This window comes from Prunus dulcis, chromosome 4 (genome assembly GCF_902201215.1).
Source record: "Prunus dulcis chromosome 4, ALMONDv2, whole genome shotgun sequence".
Taxonomy (NCBI): Eukaryota; Viridiplantae; Streptophyta; class Magnoliopsida; order Rosales; family Rosaceae; genus Prunus; species Prunus dulcis.
This window is the reverse complement of record NC_047653.1, coordinates 14,119,760-14,138,962: the sequence shown is the minus strand read 5'-3', so window position 1 is coordinate 14,138,962 and position 19,203 is coordinate 14,119,760. Positions and strand designations below refer to the sequence as shown.

The window sequence follows — 19,203 nt, the reverse complement described above, 5'->3', positions numbered from 1 at the left end:
GAGAGTTATTTGTTTTTGACAGAGAAAAGAATTGTGATTTTGCTCTTGCAGGATATAACTAGATCATCAGGCGCTACATTATATTTACTGGGCCGATACAAGCATGAATGATACTTGAGAAAAGTTTCTCCCACCTAAGGATGTAAGCAATACTTGTGTTATTTTATGCTTATATACTTATTTGATATTTTATCTTGAAAGGTAACCAAATGGGGAGATAAGTCCGTTCCAAAAGAATGGCTTGTATGTATCCATGAATTATTAAGGCAAATTTTTCAGATTGCAAGTTGGATACATTGATAATACACTGCACAGATTAAAGTCCCATAAGAACATAATATGGGTATAGCAGTGATCAATATGATGCACGCCTGTTGCGTAGCAAATGATGTGGATTGAAGTCCCGAAAGGACAATCCTTTGACATGTCAATATTGATATTGTGCACGCCTAATGCGTTGCAAATTGTATGGGTTAAAGTCCCAGAAATCAATTGACATGTATATATTAATCTGTGGCATGCCTGCAGCATGCCAGATATATGGTTCTAAATGTTCCAACTCCCTAAATGGAGATTATCCACGCCCTACTATAACATAACGCTCCATTGGAGGTTATAATCCACATTCTCACATAATAAAAGCCCCCTGTAGTGGCTTGGGTACCCAAAAGCAAAGAAATGCTTATAATTGATGCATGCGCATGCACATGAGAATGGTGGGATCATGAATTGATGAATGACAAATTTTGATTTTGGAGTAGCTACTCAAATCATCAATGGGCTGTGTTGATTGGAACCACGTTCAATTATTAAATGTCGACAATATCATTGGCCAAAATGGAATGAGGCAATTCCATTATAGATGAGAATGAACGTGAAAGAACAAACCCACAGTACGAACCCCAAAAGATGTTAATATTAAAAGTTATACTTGGGTGTTCGGAATAAAAGGGAATATACCTACTTTGTATGACACAATGTTTCTGGCAGAAACAAGGAATGTTGGGTTTTCTCCATATTTTCAAAATTCAATTGTGCCCCCCTTATTGCACATGGAGACCAACATGTTATCTCTAAAAGTTATTAAAGGCATGGAGCATATTGCCAAAAGCGATTTCCTAAAGATGTATAAATAGCTCGGTTAAAGCTATATAATGTGTCATAAAGTTTAATCCCTTTAAACAAAATCCTTGAAAGGATTGAAATTGCATGAAGCAAGTCCCTGAATGACATGTCCTGAAGCACAAAATCTGTACTCAATACTAATATGCATAAATTGCCTCAGTGAGTACATTAATATGTTTGCAAACACATTAAAGCTTCTCAAGAGTTCCAGAAATATTTGTCTCGACTTAAAGATCGAGCATTATGCCAACGAGATTATTGCTTATACTAAGAAAGTATTGAAGCATTTTTATGAGGATTATCCGTTGGACACTTTAAGGATTTTCCGGAAGTATATTGGACCGGACATCATATTTTCCAGATAGAGCTCAACTCCATCACCATCATTTTGGGATGATGTGAGGTATATTTGATGCTATTTCCGCATAACACTATGTACGGGCATATTCTTTCAAGTGAACTTACAAATAGCCCAAGTTTTGTTGGAAAAGCGGACTTTGAAAAATTTTATGATTTACATAGAGATAGCTCACTGGAAATATATTTACTTACTCAACTACGAGAATTATTAATGGCTACATCCTCCACTCACTCCGAAAGATTCTCACTCCAGAAGATAGTCATGAAGACATCAGGGGGAGATATTAATCAGGGAGGAGCATCCAGAAGTATGCTATTCAGATTGTTATACTCTTTTTTCTTCCTTCCATCAGTTTTCTACCTCACTAGGTTTTCTCCAAGCAAGGTTTTAATGAGACAACCAATCTAGGGACATGTGGTCTCCAAGGGGGAGTGTTGTAAAGATGGGTGAAGCCCACATGCTCTAACATTCAACACCAAATCAAACCACACACCCATCAAACCAAACCACATACCTACCAAACCAAATCACACACCCACCAAACCAAATCACACACCCACCAAACCAAATCACACACCCACCAAACCAAATCACACACCCACCAAACCAAGCCATTTGCTTTGCCTATAAATAGGCATTCTATTTGCTTGTAATGTGAGATGAAATGAGAGAAGATGAAGGGAAGGAAGAAAGAGGGTGAGTGTGTGAAGAGAAAGAGAGCAAAGAGAAATTCTCCTAGAGAGAAAATTAGGTGAGCATACATATTGTAAACACTAGAGTTGTAACCATATTATGTTATGAATGAAAGGTTACTGTTGCTGCTCTTCGAGGACGTAGGCATAGCCGAACCTCGTTAAATGCTGTGTCTCATCTACTTTACGTGCAGTTCAATATTCGCTCATATCCCCGTTCATTTTATAACATTGATGAAATAAGAATATAATTGTTATTTCTTGTATGTGGTTGACAACACGTTCCCTTGAGTCTCAAACTTCATACAAAAAAGGGGGGAAATTATAAATACATTCTCCTGCCTAATTTATACATTCTCCTCTAAGGAGGGAGGGTGAGAGAAACAGTTGGGAATCGAAGTGTCATCTCACAATTCCCCCCATCCAAATATTCTGCTTGAACCCTCTTGCTGCATCATAACATACACTTCCTTGAGTTCACTTGGAAGAAATGAGATCAACATGCCAAAGCCTCCAAAACAAAGAACCATGGTAGTGCAAAGAATAGACGAACAAACTACCTTTCTTCTTGAACGCTTAATCTTCTTGTTAAAATATGAGATTTCCCATCAACGCCACTCACAGACCACTCACAGAAGTGATGAGCAACCATATAAACTTTATAACTTGATGAGTGGTATGTAGTAAGTGTTAGCCTTCGTGCTTGAATATCGGCTTACAAGTTACTCTCTGAGTGCAATATTTTTTATATTCTCAAAATTCTACTTAATTTGTAAACCTGCAAATAAGAAAATTAACATAATAAATATTCATGTCAAAATGTAATCTAAATTCACCACTATTCAGTATATCACACAGTTTGGTCACATGGTGCATAGTGAGAAGAGGTTTTGGCCTTTTAGGTCCCGCACAGTATCAGTGGGACTTGAAACAACAGAACCAAAAGCAAGATTGTGGATGTACAAGAGCAAAAATGCCTCAAGATTTAGTGTTTGTACCAAAATTATTTAATATGTATCCAAATGCACGCAGTAGATCAAGTACAACAGTCAATTATCGAGTGAGGCTATATACCATTTGAAAACAAAGTACGGTCCTAAACAGATAAAAAAGCCCTTTACAATAGTTGTTGCATCCCCTAGCTATCTAAAGCAAAGAAAATTAATAGCCACAAAACTAGATACTAACAAAAGAAAAACTGCAGAAAGATTTACCAACCTGGGCAGTCCTACTGGGCATAGGCACTTCTAAGCAGTTTCGGAGGCCATCGCCTCTGCAGAACCAAGATCTCAGAACAACATAAAGGGCAAAACCAAAGAAAGTAACCAGAATTGAATTCCAAAACATGCACACAAAGATAAAAGACAGAAAATAAGAAATATTGTAGAGGTAGTCATGGAGTCAAGGAAGTTAACACTAACCTTTTGCTAATAGTTTTCCTCAAATACTGGTCATCCTTTATAAGTCCCTGACCTCCATACTTTATTTCATCCGTATTGAGTACAAGCTGTGGTCAGAAAAGTAAAAGATTTTTATTTAATTTAAGCCCTGCAGTTCTATGCATACATATAATGTTTGACATCAAAAGCAAAATACTTGGTTCTTCTGTTCCCAGAATTCATGTACTCATGGCAGCACACAGATAATAAAATAAAAGAATAAAAATTAAGAGTTAAAAGCCCTATCTCTACTTGATAAACTACTAGAAGCTGTTTGTCAAAACCTACTTGATACTCTCCAGCCTCTTCTACACCTATTCTGTATCCGTCATAAGAATCTGTTGGATGAAAGTTAAATATGAAGAGAAGGGGGCCTCTTAGGTAAGCTATTACCTGTAAAGGTAAAGAAATATTTTAATCAGTAAATGGCATAAAATTCTTTCCCAAATGCATGCAAGCAGACCAAAGTAATTGAATGGAAGAGTCACCATACCATGTTATCGTCATTCACATGATGAATGCTGGGTAAAACTCTTGTAAGTACTCTTTCATTTTCATCCAAATTCATCAAGTCCTAGGAAAGAGGAAAGATCAAAATTACTTTGCTACCATGATATCACGGAACATTAGTCACTTAAGACAGAGGCCATTTAATAGTTCATAAGAATAATCCAAAATAGTAATTTTAAGTTGAACATGCTTATGGTGAAACCAAGAGTGAGCACACATTAGAGAAACTGCATTTATGGGGGAATTTTTAATTATTAGAAACCTGTACTAGATAGTATTCAGCAACTATTAACAACAGCAGATGCCACAGAAAGACAGCCAGAAGATCATAACATGTCAGCATGTCAGGGCAATAAGATGGTAACAAAAAGTTATTATTTGACACCTGGTCAAAAATAAACAAGTTGCGATGCAATCCTTCCTTTGCAAGAAGATCCCACCTACGCTTGGCAAGTGAAAATGAGAAATTGTTGCTTGGCATTGGGAACTCAACCCTCTGCAACATGAGAAAGATCATTAGTCACATGAAATGAAGTTCTTGGTCATGCAGGGGCCAGTAACCTCACCTCTGGATGTCCAAATTCATTGCCCATGAAGTTGAGATAGGCAGGGCCACCAATTGTCAAAGTAATTAACCTGATCATCTGGCTCAAGACCGAAAATGAACATATAAATAAACAGACCAAACAAAAACATGAGATGAGAACAACAGCTTACAAAATTTACACATTACATGTTGCATTCATTGCATGTGTTTTCATGCAGATGTGCATTATGCATATATAAGAAGCAATGCATCTGTGAGGGCATGTATGTATATAAAACAGTACACAAATTCTGCCAGTTAGACTTTGATTTTCAAGATAATAAAGATGTGTTTACTATAGAAGGCACATAGCATACCTTGTGTAAGGAACAACCTCTCAGCAGTAATTTCTCCGTGTCATGGGAACCATCCCTGATTTCACCAAACAATATCTCCGCAAATGACCGCCCTCCAGATATCGACTGATATGCAGAATGTAATAACACGGTGTAGCAATAAATCAAACACAAATAAATTAAAACAAGGTATAGAATTTATGATTTGGGTATCTCAATAGAGTTGTTGATGTACAAGAGATTAATACCTGGTTATGATTTTCGGCATACACAAGTGTTTTATCTGCAAACTTTCTGTTGCCCATTAATGTGCTGACAATCTGCAATGTAGGTTAACATCACTGAATTTTCACCTTATGGAAGCGAAAAAAAGTAAGTAAATTAACAAGGAAATGACGCAATCCCACTTGATTCTAAGACAATATATAACAATTAAATAATACAACCTTCCTCATGCTCCAATCATGGTCTGGAACAGTCTCAAGAAAAGATGACCACATCTCTGACACAGAAAGATTGACACAATAATCAAATCCCAACCCGCCTTGAGAGGTTGGTTCACACAGCCCAGGATAGAAAGTTGCCTGGAAAATATATCAAGAATAAAACTCTGTAGAAGCCACAAGTTATGCATAGCACTGAATAAATTCAGTAAGAACATGAACACCTCAATAAATGAATGGACTGCATTTCATTAATTGATAGAGTGAAGAGAAATTAAAATTACAAGTCTCTGCATATGTAACCCTAAACTTTGCATGGAAAAAAAAAACAGTAAAAAAAGAAGATTCAAATCTGTTTTTTTAATCATCTTTAATGATATCAATATATCTGCTGCTCGACTTGAATACAAAATCAGAATATAAATTTTGGTAGAGCCAATATCCCAATATGACCTGGACTATGGACCCCACTAGCAGCTATGTGCTAATTTTTTTTTTTATAGCCTTCTATGAAGAAAAACAAATGTTTGTGAGTTTCTTTATAGGAGTTCTCATACTATAAACAAACATTTAAATATCAATTTCTCACATCTTCGGCAATTGTTATTATATCTGGATGCAAAGCATGAAGTATCTCGTTTGCCAAAATGAGGTATAATAGTGCGTCCTTATCAACATATTGATTGCAGTACCTGCCAAAATAGCAAGATTGAGTTTTGAGTTCATAGCTAGCCTGAACCATAACGTATGGTGAAAAACACTGAAATCAGTTGAAAGAGAGTATTTAGGAGGTTGACTATGAAATACCATAGTAGGTCATAGAACACAAAAGTTTACATTTTCTAGCCCTAGAAAAGTATTTAATTTCCATACCAGTTATGTTCCATCCTTAATTCAACCAATTTTTGTCTTGGTCAATGTAATTCAGCCACCAACATATTAACAGAGGCAGTTGAGGTCTCTTCTTATATAGACCATAAATTACAAACAAACAAAATACAATTATGATTAATAGAGACTGCATGTCAAATCCAGCTTGTTAAACTGTAAATATTCAGCAAAAGGATAAGCATATAAGCGATATCTTGGAAACTCACGATGCCTTTGTTAAGCCCAAGAAACTTTGGCAGTTACTATAAAGTGTAAACAATAATATAGGAAATTATGGAAGTTTCAATCACTGCCTTACTCCTCCAAGTCACCAGTAAAAGAAGCAAAACCATTGTGCGTATACATCATTGATGAGAGTGAATGGAAATGAAAACCATCAATTTGGTACTCTGTGGGCCACCTGTAGAAAATCGCTATTATTGAGATAACACACTGAATCAAAACGAAAGAAAGAAACATATAACTTCCAAAAACAAAATAATAGCAGATAAAATGGTATTGGAACACTGAATCAGGCAGTTCAATGATGATTGGTTTGGTGCAAGAAAGCAACTCTACTAATGTTTTAAAACAGAGAACCGTTCGTTGAGCTTCACATTTACCAGTTCAAATTTGAGAGCAGGAAATGCAGGACATCCAGATCACCATATTTAAACATTCTGGTACCCCAATACTTGTGATGTCCCCGTTTACCTATATAAAAAAAGTAATGTGATTGCAGAACAAGATGATATATGAAATGAGAAAAAAGGCCAATATTGCCAAAGAGAATAATCCCACATTGGTTAGATACCATTATTACTAATTTCATGGCATAAGTGTTGGATACGGTAGTCTTTATGGTACTTAATCCAATTACATAGCTAGGTTTTGGTTGGTCTCTCTCCCATGCCTCATATATTACCACAATATTACTTATATTGGCTCTTCAAGCATTTGGGACCTTTTTTTTTTTTTTTTTTTTTTTTTTTTTTTTTTAATGGCCTCTACAAACATAGCAGGAGGGCTAGCTGCCTATTCTAATAGCCTCATGGCCATGTTCCAGATCTTTCTATCAGTCTTTGAGGTTTGACAATTAGTTCCATAAACAATTCACTTCAGTCCCATGAAAGAAAGAAATCTTCAATTAGTTCGATATAGCCCTTGATAAATATTAAAGGGACCTCTCCACCTAATGACGTAAATTTTTTGGCTTGTATACTTATTTATTACTTTTTTAACATGGTATGATTCCTCCCAGATCTAGGTTTGATCTCAAGACCAATTTCTGTTGGCCCTTCAAGCACTTAGGATTCTCTTCCCCCATACCGATCAGATCCAACCAATCTCTATTGTGTTGGATTGGGTCAGTTTTTTTGCATTTCAATCAGTTCTGTATCTTGGCTCACTATGAAACAAATTTGAGGCGTCTACCCCAAGTGAGATCTACTGTCAATTAAAGAGCAAGCACAAGTAGTATAAATACCTGTGTGGAAGTAGCAGTCATTTGTTCCATCAAATAGTGACAATCCAACCATCTCATCTGCAGCTGAGTAGGAATGGACAATGTCTAAGAAGACCAGCAGTCCTAGTCCTGTGAAGTAAAGAAGGTAGGTTGCTTTTTGTAAGCTTTAATCGTTCAGTAAATAATATAGGGGAAAAGATGCGGAAGAAACATGTTATTGATGCCAAAACAGTCGAGAAATAGCATTCTCTTCATGAATATTATTATTAAGAAGCATGAACTGAAAATACTTGTTATCTAAAGAGGCTTACGCTATTGTCATCCTGTGGTGTCATATCTTTTTGTCAATTATTTTTCTTTCCTTAAAAATAAATAAAAGAGCTGACAGACAACTTTTTATTACTGATGCCATCGATATACAACAATTGGAATCTACAAACAAGATGCAAACCCATGCATCATGAAAATATAAGCAGCGACCTTTACATTTGTTATCATATGTCAAGCTCAAATGTGATGCAATACAAAAAGAATTTTTCAGCAAGTAAAATATCTTTTGCAAAGCTGAACAGGCCAAGCAGAAAATCACATAGCCACTGCTAAAGCGTACATAAAATCTTTGAGGTTACAGGTTATTGAGATGAATGGAATTGAATGAATAGTGATCACCATGTGCTTCATCAACCAACTGCTTGAAATCATCAGGAGTGCCATATCGGCTGCTAACAGCATATAAATTAGTGGCCTGAAATCCATAAAATTGTTTTATCACATTTGTTGAACAGCCATGTAAATCAAGATCACAGGAAATTCTTTGAACAAATTCATCTTCTGGTTAACATCATATTTATATGGGTGTATCCAAACCATGGAAATTGACAAGGTAGAAGTAATCAATGTTTAAATGTGCGAATAGAAAGAGCAGAAAGAATATTTGACTCACTCTATAACCAACAGTGAAATAATCTTTGTGTTCAATAACTCCAATCAGTTGGATTGTATTATATCCAGCCTCCTTTACATGAGGAAGGACCTGTAAGAAACATGACGAGTGCAAAATGAGGAATTTGACTGCTATAATAGCAGATGTAAGTTTAATAACGCAGCAATCCAGGAGTTGCCTTCTCTATGAAATCACTGAAAGAAGATATTTTTGGCTCTGATCCACTTATGCCAACATGGCATTCATAAATACGCAGAGATTTTGGCACTTTCGGGCGTGAATTTTTCCATTTGTATGCATATTCTGGCGGCGGATCCCAGTGGATAGCAAAAGCTTGCTCTCCTTCTGCATCTGAAGGTAACCAACAGAGTTCAGATGAAATAAAGGAAACATAATATATGCCTACATAGATACTGACAAAATGCAGAAAACATAATAAAAGGGATGACAAGATACCACTACAGAAAAAAGCATACCATGGCTTATCAGAATTTCCTAAAGAAACCAAGAGCATGAGAGAGAGAGACAGACAGACTGACTGACTGACTGACTGACAGAGACAGAAACACACACACACACACACACACACACAAGCAACCAGAATAGTCTTCACCGGTCCTGATTGTACAAAGCATGGCTGTAAGCAGATATCCTATTTACCTGATGAAGTAAAATAGCCAATAATTTCTACATATCTTCAACAAAGGAGGAACAAGCAAAAGCAAAGCAAATTTACCTGGTTGCACATAAGTAGCCCAAGCAGGTACTCGTTCCAATGGCCCACTAGGAGTGTTAAAATAGACCCTGTACTTGCTCCCATGAGGAATGCAAGGACTGTACTTTTTCAACCATGCCTGCCTTCCTTTGCGTGTCTCCAACCAATATGCCAAGGGAGGCTTCTTTGCACGAAATTTCTCTTGTGATACAGGATCAAGCACAACATTGAAAATGTCATACTCTTTTCCATTGTCAATCACATCATAGCAAGGTGCATTACTAGGTAAGTCATCTTTATGCTGTTCTTTCCATGCTTTATATCTTGTTTCTGCGTCCGGTATTTCTTCAAGTTCCTCCAATGTTTGAGGACCATTAGGCCCAAAAATCTGCTCATATAACTTTGCTGGAATTTCATAACGGTTCTTGATAAACCGGTCTTCTCCAGGTTCCCAATATTCATCATTTGCTTTCTTAAATATTTCTTCAATGGGAACACCACTGTCACCTTTATCATAGTCATCAATGTAGTTATACTGTTGAAAGTAGAGTTCATCTGGTTTTTCTCCGTCCCTCAACTTATCTTCAAGAATGATGAACCAGTATCCATAGTCATCATGGCCAAAATGACCCTCTCTTGCACAGTTCTCTGTAGGAGACCACCCATTGAAATCACCAACCAGTGCACAGTAGCGAGCACCTGTATGCGACAAGCTTATCAGACACATATCATCTGGTAGATGGAAAGTCCAAACAATACAAATTAGACACCAGAGAAACAAGTTCTTATCATGGTCCCGAACTATTGGTGACTAGTCATAATTCAAGCTGACTAGAATTTGAATACAGACCCTGTTCTGCATCTAGTCAATATATGGTTCAGACAGACAAAAAATGACCATAAGAAAGTTATAGAAGATGTATTAACAGAAGAAAATTTTAGAGAAAAAACTCTAGGCCATCTTTAATTATCAAGGAAAAATCACATGCCAGGGGATCAATCAAGTAACAACATTTGAGAATCACATTGACAATAAATAAAAAATTGAAAAAGGAAAAGGGTTTAGGCTTTTATCAAACCTGGGGCCCACTCCATATAATCCTCTCTATGTTCCGGGTGTCGATGAATACCCAATATCTCAAATCTAGAGAAGAAAAATAGCAATTACATCACGAATAGTGAACCATAACCACTCAAGGGTCAGCCATATGTTTTTTTTGGTTTGGTTTCAAATTGCATGCACGATAAATTGTGGCTATAACATCGCCAAATTCACAAACATAATGGAAGTAACTATTCAATTATTTGAATGCAAGTCCTCTTAAGTTATAAGAATGAGGTTGCAATTAAAAAAATCAGACAAATCCACTAAAGTGAGATTTAAGACTATAGTTTAACTAGCATTGGAAACAATATTGAAATGAAGTAAATGGAATTTTAGTTTGCAACAAACCCTGAAGCCATATCTCGGAGATCAATGTGACGATTGAAAATTTCATCCGTGAGGTCCTTCAAGGATTTGTGTCTGCATAATCAAACCAATTTTTATTCACAACCTTTGAAGCAAAAAAGAATACAATTGAATTGAACTTTAAATTTTATTAGCTCACTGCAATTCTTTCAAAGTGAAACCAGGCTCAAATTATCGATGTATCAAAGTTTGAAAATTTTCTACTTTCCCATAGTTTTGACCAATTAGCAGAGAATGACTCATATCTATATACCTTTCACGGAGGAACTGAGAAAATTGTTTATGGGAAATGCCGAATTTGGTCAGGAAGCCAACTGGGTCAATCCCTTTCTCGCTGTCCGTAACGCTTTTTTTCTTCTTTGGCCGCTTTTGCTGTCCTTTTGGTTGCTCTGTGGCCGAGCACGCTATTTGTGTTTTCTTGGGGAAGCTGATTCTTTGAGTTCTGTTTGGGAACTGAAATTGGAGAAATGTGCTGTTTGGATAGAGAGAAAATTTGGTTGAAAGCGAAAGTGAAGTCATGGTGAGGAGTTGTGGTATAGTTGGTGTTGTTGCTGCTGCACAGAGAGAGAGAGAGAGAGAGAGAGAGAGAGAGCAGAGACACTGGCAGTTCTGGGTTTGGGGTCTGGGGTTTTGGGTTTTGGGATAAGAAGGCGGGTACTGTGAGTTTTGGTGTATTGTATGAGAGCTTTGAAGAAGGAAATAGAGAAGTGTTTGAAATTTTGAGTTGGACTGGGCAGCTCAATCTACAAAGTTATATGCAGGCCATTTAGCCCAGCCCAAGACCCAACAATGAGGATTGCTGCTGACGCGTTAATGGGCCGGCTCGGCCCGTATACAAGAATTTCTTCTGTTAAGGGTTGCAAAAGAGAGAGTGTTCCACTAATGGGGTTTAGTCCAGTGGAAAAGGCTTTGACTTGCAGAGTGGCCTGAAGTTTGAACTTCCATGGCACCTTGAAAGTGTGTATAAAAAAAAAACCCCCCTCGCCCAGTATCATTTGTATCAAAAGAAGAGAAAAAAAAAATAGAAGAGAAAGCCTTCCATGTTGTGCCTAGGGCAGTTGTATACAAAAATTATTCCGCTAAGGGCATTTCCGATGGACAGGTTTTATTTGGTGAGTCCTAAAGAAATTAAGCATTTCAGTTATCTTCTAAACCCTAAACCAAACCCTACATATTAACAATTAAAAAGTCAGTGTGGTATAGCTCAGTTGGTTGAGCTCTTCCACTTCCACTCATGTGGACGGAGATTTGAAAACCCTCATGTACCCAATGAATGTTTGTGTAAACCCCCCTCCCCTAATCGCTTGCACTAAATAAATAAATAAATTGTTGATTGTATCGACAAAAATTAAGGCACACATTAATTGCATATTCTAATTTATGACTATACATTTGAAAATTAAACAAATTAGGTTTACAATTTCAATTCCAATTCATACACAAACCAAACTTATGAATGGAAATGAAATGATATTTCCTAGTCACTTTTCCATCATTACTAAACTTACTAAACATTTATTAGGAAATGAATTTTCCATTTCAAGTATGATTTAGTTCAATATAAGTCTCAAACCGCAAACCAAACCAAATTTCAATAGGTTTGGTGTAACCTAAAACTAGTAGCACAACTTAATCAAATTGATCCATTCAGTGATCAGCTTGGCGATTTGATTTTGTGGGTTAAGCAACTATTTTATATTCTCTAACTTGTACCAATGGATACTTCATATTTTAAAATGGAACAATAATTAAGAGAGCTTCAAACTGAAGAAGATGGAGAAATATTCAGAGCCAAATGCGATTTTAGTTTTCAGTATGAAATGGTTGATGTCAAAGTATGAGACTAAACACATGAATAAATGGTGAGAGTAATTAAATCTAATGTGTCAAAATGTAGTATAATTGTTATAGGTGTTTGGTTTGGTTCATACAATTTTCAATAGCCCAAAGGATCTGTAGCTCAGTAGTAAAAGCATTTACATGCATATCAGTGATCTCGAATTCAAGCTTCGACAAAAAAAAGTTCACTTCATGGGTGTTTTTTTTTACTTCAAAATGGTGAAGTGTTTTCTACTATGACATGTAGTTCTCAGGGCCTCATTTGTGAAGAACTTAGGTTTACAACCGATCTGCCTAACCCACCCTAAACGTGTACCACAGACCATGTGAATGTGAATTGCAAATGAATCCTCTTAAAAAAGAAAACAAAGATTACAAAATCAATCTATATTGGAAGAAGAAGAAGAAGAAAATCGTACCATAATCTATGCAACTATGCCATATTCAATATATTTACCTTAAAATGTACCTTATAATTAGCAGGCTAGCCATGAAATTCAACTCCCTTCCTCTAATACATGTAAAATGTACGAAAATAAAAAAACAAAAAGCTTTCAATTTGGGAGGAACAGATTTTCTTAAACCCTTTAAAAGAAATTCAATCAAAACAAAATTAGAAACAAAATCAGAAACAAAATCATATGGTGGTATCATTCCATTTCTATCTGCACAAACAGCATATAAAAACACATAATCCATAACATCAATAGAGACACATGATTGAAGAAGATCACTGGTAAACAAAAATTAAAGTGAAAATATGAAAATGGTTTCCAGCTTGGTTGGTCAATTTGTTTGCATTGTGTTCTTCGTGGTGGTATCCATTTCCAGAGTTCGAGCTAAGCAAACAGTTTTTGATGTGACGAAAAACGGCGGCGTTGCTGATGGAAAAACTGATAACAGCAAGGTAATCTTTCTGAGTTTGTCTTAATCCAAATGTTAAGATTATGATGAAGATGTCAATATTTATTTGTTATTTTTATTTCTAGGCCTTCACTGATGCATGGACTCAAGCTTGTCAAACAAATGGAGGTGGTGTGATCTTATTTCCAACCGGGAAATACTTGGTAAGGCCAGTGATTTTGAAAGGGGAATGCAAGGGGCCAATTGGGTTGCAGATAGAAGGGACCCTACTGGCTCCCCCAGGGGTCCAATCTTCTGTTGATATGGACCATTGGATCAAATTCCAACACGTTGACAACTTGGACATCAATGGTGGTGGTTTATTGGATGGGCAAGGACCCTCTGCTTGGCACCATAACAACTGCCTGGAAGATCCAGAATGCAAGCGACTCCCTGCAGTAAGTTCTTGCCCTTCATTTTGTTCATTTTGTTCAATATATATATCATGGACTTGAATGCGAAAAGTATATATATGATATGTCTAGTTTATTGCTAATGTTTGTGTTGTGTTTGCCTTATTTTTTTCAGAATTTGAGATTTGATTTCGTCACAAATCTAAACATAGATCACATAACATCGATTAACAGCAAAAATCTCCACATCAACCTCTTTGCATGCCAAGACGTAAAAGTTACCAACGTTAACATATCAGCTCCCGCTGACAGCCCCAACACCGACGGAATCCACATTGGTTCATCGTCCAACGTCCAAATTTTGGACTCCGTGATCGCCACCGGGGATGACTGCATATCCTTCAGTGCCGGATCAAGCAAGATCAATGTTAACGGTGTTCACTGTGGACCAGGCCATGGAATGAGCATTGGAAGCCTTGGCAGGGGAAATAATAATAATGTTTCTTTTGTGGACATAAGAAACTGCTCCTTTGTTGGCACTGACAATGGAGTGAGAATCAAAACATGGGCTCCCTCTAAACAAGGCACTGTTTCACATGTTTACGTTGAGAACATTCGAATGGATCGGGTCAAAAACCCTATAGTCATCGATCAAAATTATTGCCCTGCTCGTAGGTGCAGTCCAACGGTACGTAATTATAAACCAACTATAGTGTGTACGCATAATTATAGATGTGGTATACAATGTGAGGGTTTTTTTAAAGACAGACTGTTAATATGGTGTTGATAACATGCCAATTAAAAAAATACACCAACATGATTATCGATACAAAATCTATCCTTTAACAGATGAAGCACAGATGGACGTGCTCCCCTAATAATTTATGCACATTGTGATTTACAAATTGGATTAATCGCTTTCATTGCGTGCAGGAATCATCCCAAATTCAGATTGTAGACGTCAAGATGATTAACATTTGGGGTACTTCAAGCACACCAAATGTTGTTACTCTCAAGTGTAGCGAAACGAAGCCGTGTCAGAAGATTCAGTTGAGAGACATCAACCTAAGTTACAAGGGTCCTGATGGACCGGCTGTATCAGCATGCTCAAAAGTAGATGTTATAACCGATGGCAAACAAAACCCACCAGCTTGCACAAAACCTGTAATACAGGTGCCCCACAACTTTGATGTCCAAAATGAATAAAAATTCCTTCAAGAACAAGATTTGCAGGGTAATTTTTCCTTCTGCAAGTCTTGAACCATATATTTATTTTATTTGTAGTGTAACTATAATTTCCTATGATCAGTTGTAACTCAGTAAAAACAGTATCAATGTAAGCCAATCAAATTGCACCAACAATAATAAAAAAGTTACCGTATTTTGATTCATCCCTCTGTTATATTTCCCCACGAACCTTATATTTCCACCATCTATTAGACTTTGCATTTGAGAATGATTAGACAGTATCAATGTATGTCCATGTCCTTGACCTCCATAACAATCTTGTAACCTAGACCTACCATCTATTAGACTTATATGGTCTAATGATTAGATACAGGATGCTAAGGGCTCATTCAGACGGGACCATTGTGCAATTAGGAGTACAAATCGCTATGATTGGAAGAACCTTCCCACTAAGACAGAAATTTAATTACATATTAGCTCAAAATAAAGAGTAAAAATTGGTGATTTTTCTCCATTTTATTGTCGAGTAGCTGGTTTTCTCTGTATATTTTTTTTACTATTCTCTTAATTTTATTTAAAAGGGGAGTCGAACCATAGGCTCTGTAAGAAAGACTTCATAACAAATATATCAATATATGAAAGATTTTGTGGTAGATGATTTGATTACAATAAAGGTCAGGAGCTGCATATGATGAGCAGCAGAATGACAGTTGATGATTGTTACACTATACAACTGAAAAAGAGGGATACAAGCTTTGCCGGGATCAATAAACACATAGAAAAAGGGCAGGGGTTGGAAGACTCTAGTCTGGTTGCTTCTTTGCATAATCCCTCGGCCCGAATATGGTGGATCCAATTCTGACATTGGTGCTGCCCATTTCAATCTGCACGGTACGATCAAGAGTGTTAATCATTTCTTCCTTAAGATGGTTCTTAAATATTACATTTAAAATCGCCACAAAGGTCTAGGTCTTCGGATAACCGCTGTATGATCCAATCCAACCATTGCTTAGTAGAATACTGGATAATAAGTTCAAATTTGCAAGGTTGTTCTATTTAAGTTGTAATAAAGGATATAGCAACAACTGTCATTCAGCCGTTTGGAAAATATGAGTTTGTTGCAATTTCCTTGAAGTTCAATGTCAAGATAGGGCATTTCATACCGCTTGTTCAAAGTCGCCAGACATGCCCATTGATAGCTCACAGTGCTCCTCTGCCATATCAAGCACCTTGCAGACCTGAGCTCTACACTTTGATAGCATCTGTTGAATTACAAGATATAAAACCTAATCAAATTAATGAACAACAAAAAAGACACGGGAAAAATAAATGAAATATCCAAAAGAAAAAATAATATAAATGAAACTCAGTAACGGGGACTTCAAACATTAAATGGATATTTACTAGTCCTTGTAGCCAAAGTGATACTACTGGCCAAAAATAAAACCAACGTGATACCAGTACCTCTCCCTTTTAATAAGTAAAGGTCTCGAGTCCAACCCACAGGAGGACTAAGGTCTGGGAGGGGAAAGTTTAACTCTATATTGCATAGCCTACAAATTACCATTTCGTTCTCAAAGAAAACAACATTAAATGAGTATCAAATGATTCAATTCTATTTTAAATATATATCAATGGAATTAAATATATAGGAAAAACAGAGGGTTTAGGCTTTAGGCACTTCAAACAGATGACTTCAGTTTGTGAGACAGACAACCTATTTTGATTGGTCTGTGAAACAAGAACCAAACAATGCCATTGTAAGCAGTTTCCATGCACCCCACTATGCAAGTAAGAAAGTTACCCTGAAGTTTTCTGGAGTTGATGTATAGTCTGGCATCCCTATTGTCATTAAGCCAGAAAACTCTAGATTTGGGCACCGAAATTTGACATGTTTCGCAAGTTCAACACAACCAGAAGGATCGATACCAGATTTGGCTGCAGAAAATATCAGAAAAACACATGAAGTAGGTGAGGTGGGGCAAATTAAAATTTATCTCTGAATTACTGGAAATAGAATTTAGTTCAATAGTTAGAAAGAGTATGATCCTTCTTTCTGCAAGTGACCAACTATAATGTATCTTGACTGCATAAGGTTTTGACTGCCTTAATAAGCAGCTGAGTTAAAAGTTGAAGGCCAGGCAAAGTTTCTTTTCATTGGTAAAGGACATGTTAAGATATGGAGACATGAGATGATATAATTACTGAACTTATTACGCACATAGGTTGTGCTCTTCAGAGGAAATACCACGTGTTACATTTATCATGTAGAATTTTTGTGGTTACATTACAACCACAAAGTTAATTGAGGGAAATATACTTTTATGCAGCTAAAAAGGGAGAACAGGGAAGAGAAAGATTCAAGCAACTTCAATGCCATACTAATGCTCAATTGAACAACATGACTAATTACTGCAGGAACGAGTGATGATTTTGAAATTACTTACATACTTCTCCACTGGTATTTACTTGGACCAAAACCTTTAAAGGATTTCTACCAAGGTTTGACACTGCTCGATCAAGATGGTTTGCAATCTGTGGATTATATACACAAAGTAACACAATGTCATTTTGAGTAATAACACAAGCATAACACCTGCACAATGATTAATCAACTGAAATCCACGAAGGTTTCCATGGCATATTACCAATAATTTGGCTAATAAACAATAATATGAAGGTAAAGACAAGTCCAAATAAAATTTACACAAAATAAGTTAATTACCTTCAGCAAATAAAACAGATATTTGGACTTGTCTTTACCTTCTCATTGTCTACCCCCTCAACCAAGGCCAGATTCGGGACTCCAGCTGCATATAGACATAGTAACAAATTATTAAAAGAATTTCCACATAAGATTCAAAGTAGGATATGATCTCTGTCTCAGAACTTATAAGATTATCATAAAGCCAACAACCTGCAAATTGTTTGAATTATACACAAACCACGATACCCAACTCTCACAATATGAAACAGCAGAAATCTAAAAAGAGTTGCAATAGTTTCTGAGTTTGAGATTCTGTAAAAATTTATCAAAAGTTGGGTTCTTTACCAATTTTCAAATTTTCCTACTTTAATTTTAACTCTGACTCTCTCCCCCAATAGGACATTCTATTCCAATTCTGATTAAATCACTTTTATCTCTTTCTAGTTTGAATTTCATTCCAATGTTCATTCCAGCAACCAAACACCACGTATATCTGTCATGTAAAAGTAAATGAATTTTGAGACTGCAATTGAAAACTGAAAAGAAAAAGAAAAAGCAAAGGATACCCAGAAGCAATTTCGCTTTGTTGCTCTGCAAATGCCCAACAAAATGCCATTCTATGTCTTCAGGAAGCTGCAGACATAAACGTTTGCAATCATTAAACGCTGCGTTTAACCCCACATACTTATAGAGAGAGAGAGAGAGAGAGAGAGAGAGAGGCAGAGAGATGGACTCACCTGAGGAGCTTTGTCGAGGATTTCCTGGACGTAATTCTCGCCAAAACGACGGTGGCCGGCGTCGTATACTTGGCGGATGAGAGAAACGGGCTTAGTCTTCGACACCGCTACTACCCTCACCTGACCCGGATTCCGACCCGACCGCTCCGCAGCGTGCCGGACTCGGAGCATGACCGACCGGAGCGCCGAAACGGCGGCGATTTCGACAGCTGGCGCAGCCATGCAAGCTGTGTATTGGGTTTCCTCTTCCTGGGCCTTGGTCCTGGTTTCTGTGAAGTGTGAAGTTGTGGGGTTCATATGATAAACGTAAAACCATTGGGTTTCTTCTTCCTGCACCTTGTGGTGTCTATTTGCACCCATCATCACTCAAAAAAAATTTCTTATTTTTCACGTCATCCTCATTTTACCCCTTTTTTTTTTTCTTTTTTTTTTTTCCTTAAAGAGAGGCCTTACGTTTTTTTACTTCTGATTTCTTGTTTTTTGTATAGAAGCTATATTGGAATAGGGGACCTTCTGATTTCTTAATTTTTGTATACATGCATATTTGAATAAGGGGGACT

General features: G+C 36.7%; 4 protein-coding genes across 4 annotated transcripts; 2 read left to right on the top strand and 2 right to left on the bottom strand.

Annotated features, from left to right (window-relative positions):
* Positions 1-2,409: 2,409 nt before the first annotated feature.
* Positions 2,410-11,612, bottom strand: LOC117626143 (1,4-alpha-glucan-branching enzyme 3, chloroplastic/amyloplastic). Its single transcript, XM_034357792.1, has 21 exons — positions 11,170-11,612; positions 10,899-10,970; positions 10,525-10,589; positions 9,467-10,144; positions 8,909-9,081; positions 8,731-8,820; positions 8,457-8,532; positions 7,809-7,916; positions 6,946-7,036; positions 6,642-6,743; positions 6,042-6,144; positions 5,456-5,593; positions 5,258-5,329; positions 5,031-5,135; positions 4,694-4,771; positions 4,513-4,623; positions 4,111-4,191; positions 3,906-4,010; positions 3,600-3,685; positions 3,397-3,451; positions 2,410-2,956 (listed from the first exon to the last, which is right to left on the bottom strand). Exons 1-21 carry the CDS (start codon positions 11,433-11,435, stop codon positions 2,924-2,926), a joined length of 2,688 nt encoding a protein of 895 aa, XP_034213683.1. The 5' UTR covers positions 11,436-11,612; the 3' UTR covers positions 2,410-2,923.
* A 1,909-nt stretch (positions 11,613-13,521) lies between these two features.
* LOC117625436 (exopolygalacturonase-like) lies at positions 13,522-14,113 on the top strand. Its single transcript, XM_034356989.1, has 2 exons — positions 13,522-13,662; positions 13,745-14,113. Exons 1-2 carry the CDS (start codon positions 13,522-13,524, stop codon positions 14,111-14,113), a joined length of 510 nt encoding a protein of 169 aa, XP_034212880.1.
* Positions 14,114-14,153: 40 nt separating this feature from the next.
* On the top strand, positions 14,154-15,288 carry LOC117626519 (polygalacturonase-like). Its single transcript, XM_034358244.1, has 2 exons — positions 14,154-14,699; positions 14,945-15,288. Exons 1-2 carry the CDS (start codon positions 14,154-14,156, stop codon positions 15,215-15,217), a joined length of 819 nt encoding a protein of 272 aa, XP_034214135.1. The 3' UTR covers positions 15,218-15,288.
* Positions 15,289-15,809: 521 nt separating this feature from the next.
* Positions 15,810-18,988, bottom strand: LOC117624720 (pyridoxal phosphate homeostasis protein-like). The gene is made up of 7 exons (XM_034356138.1): positions 18,644-18,988; positions 18,473-18,539; positions 17,963-18,009; positions 17,647-17,734; positions 17,004-17,137; positions 16,363-16,461; positions 15,810-16,083 (listed from the first exon to the last, which is right to left on the bottom strand). Exons 1-7 carry the CDS (start codon positions 18,938-18,940, stop codon positions 16,003-16,005), a joined length of 813 nt encoding a protein of 270 aa, XP_034212029.1. The 5' UTR covers positions 18,941-18,988; the 3' UTR covers positions 15,810-16,002.
* Between the last annotated feature and the right edge of the window lie 215 nt (positions 18,989-19,203).

What these genes read in the sequence shown, in the direction of transcription:
- LOC117624720 (XM_034356138.1), bottom strand. Translation starts at nt 18,940, where the DNA reads ATGAACCCCACAACTTCACACTTCACAGAAACCAGGACCAAGGCCCAG. An exon ending in AGGGGGTAGACAATGAGAAG is followed by an intron (nt 17,735 to 17,962) that starts GTAAAGACAAGT and finishes TATAATCCACAG; the next exon opens with ATTGCAAACCATCTTGATCG. An exon ending in CAACTCCAGAAAACTTCAGG is followed by an intron (nt 16,462 to 17,003) that starts GTAACTTTCTTA and finishes GTAATTCAACAG; the next exon opens with ATGCTATCAAAGTGTAGAGC.
- LOC117625436 (XM_034356989.1), top strand. Translation starts at nt 13,522, where the DNA reads ATGGTTTCCAGCTTGGTTGGTCAATTTGTTTGCATTGTGTTCTTCGTG. An exon ending in GAAAAACTGATAACAGCAAG is followed by an intron (nt 13,663 to 13,744) that starts GTAATCTTTCTG and finishes TTTTATTTCTAG; the next exon opens with GCCTTCACTGATGCATGGAC.
- LOC117626143 (XM_034357792.1), bottom strand. Translation starts at nt 11,435, where the DNA reads ATGACTTCACTTTCGCTTTCAACCAAATTTTCTCTCTATCCAAACAGC. An exon ending in TAATAACAATTGCCGAAGAT is followed by an intron (nt 5,594 to 6,041) that starts GTGAGAAATTGA and finishes TATATTTTCCAG; the next exon opens with GCAACTTTCTATCCTGGGCT. An exon ending in ATGATTGGAGCATGAGGAAG is followed by an intron (nt 5,330 to 5,455) that starts GTTGTATTATTT and finishes CCTACATTGCAG; the next exon opens with ATTGTCAGCACATTAATGGG.
- LOC117626519 (XM_034358244.1), top strand. Translation starts at nt 14,154, where the DNA reads ATGTTTGTGTTGTGTTTGCCTTATTTTTTTCAGAATTTGAGATTTGAT. An exon ending in CTCGTAGGTGCAGTCCAACG is followed by an intron (nt 14,700 to 14,944) that starts GTACGTAATTAT and finishes CATTGCGTGCAG; the next exon opens with GAATCATCCCAAATTCAGAT.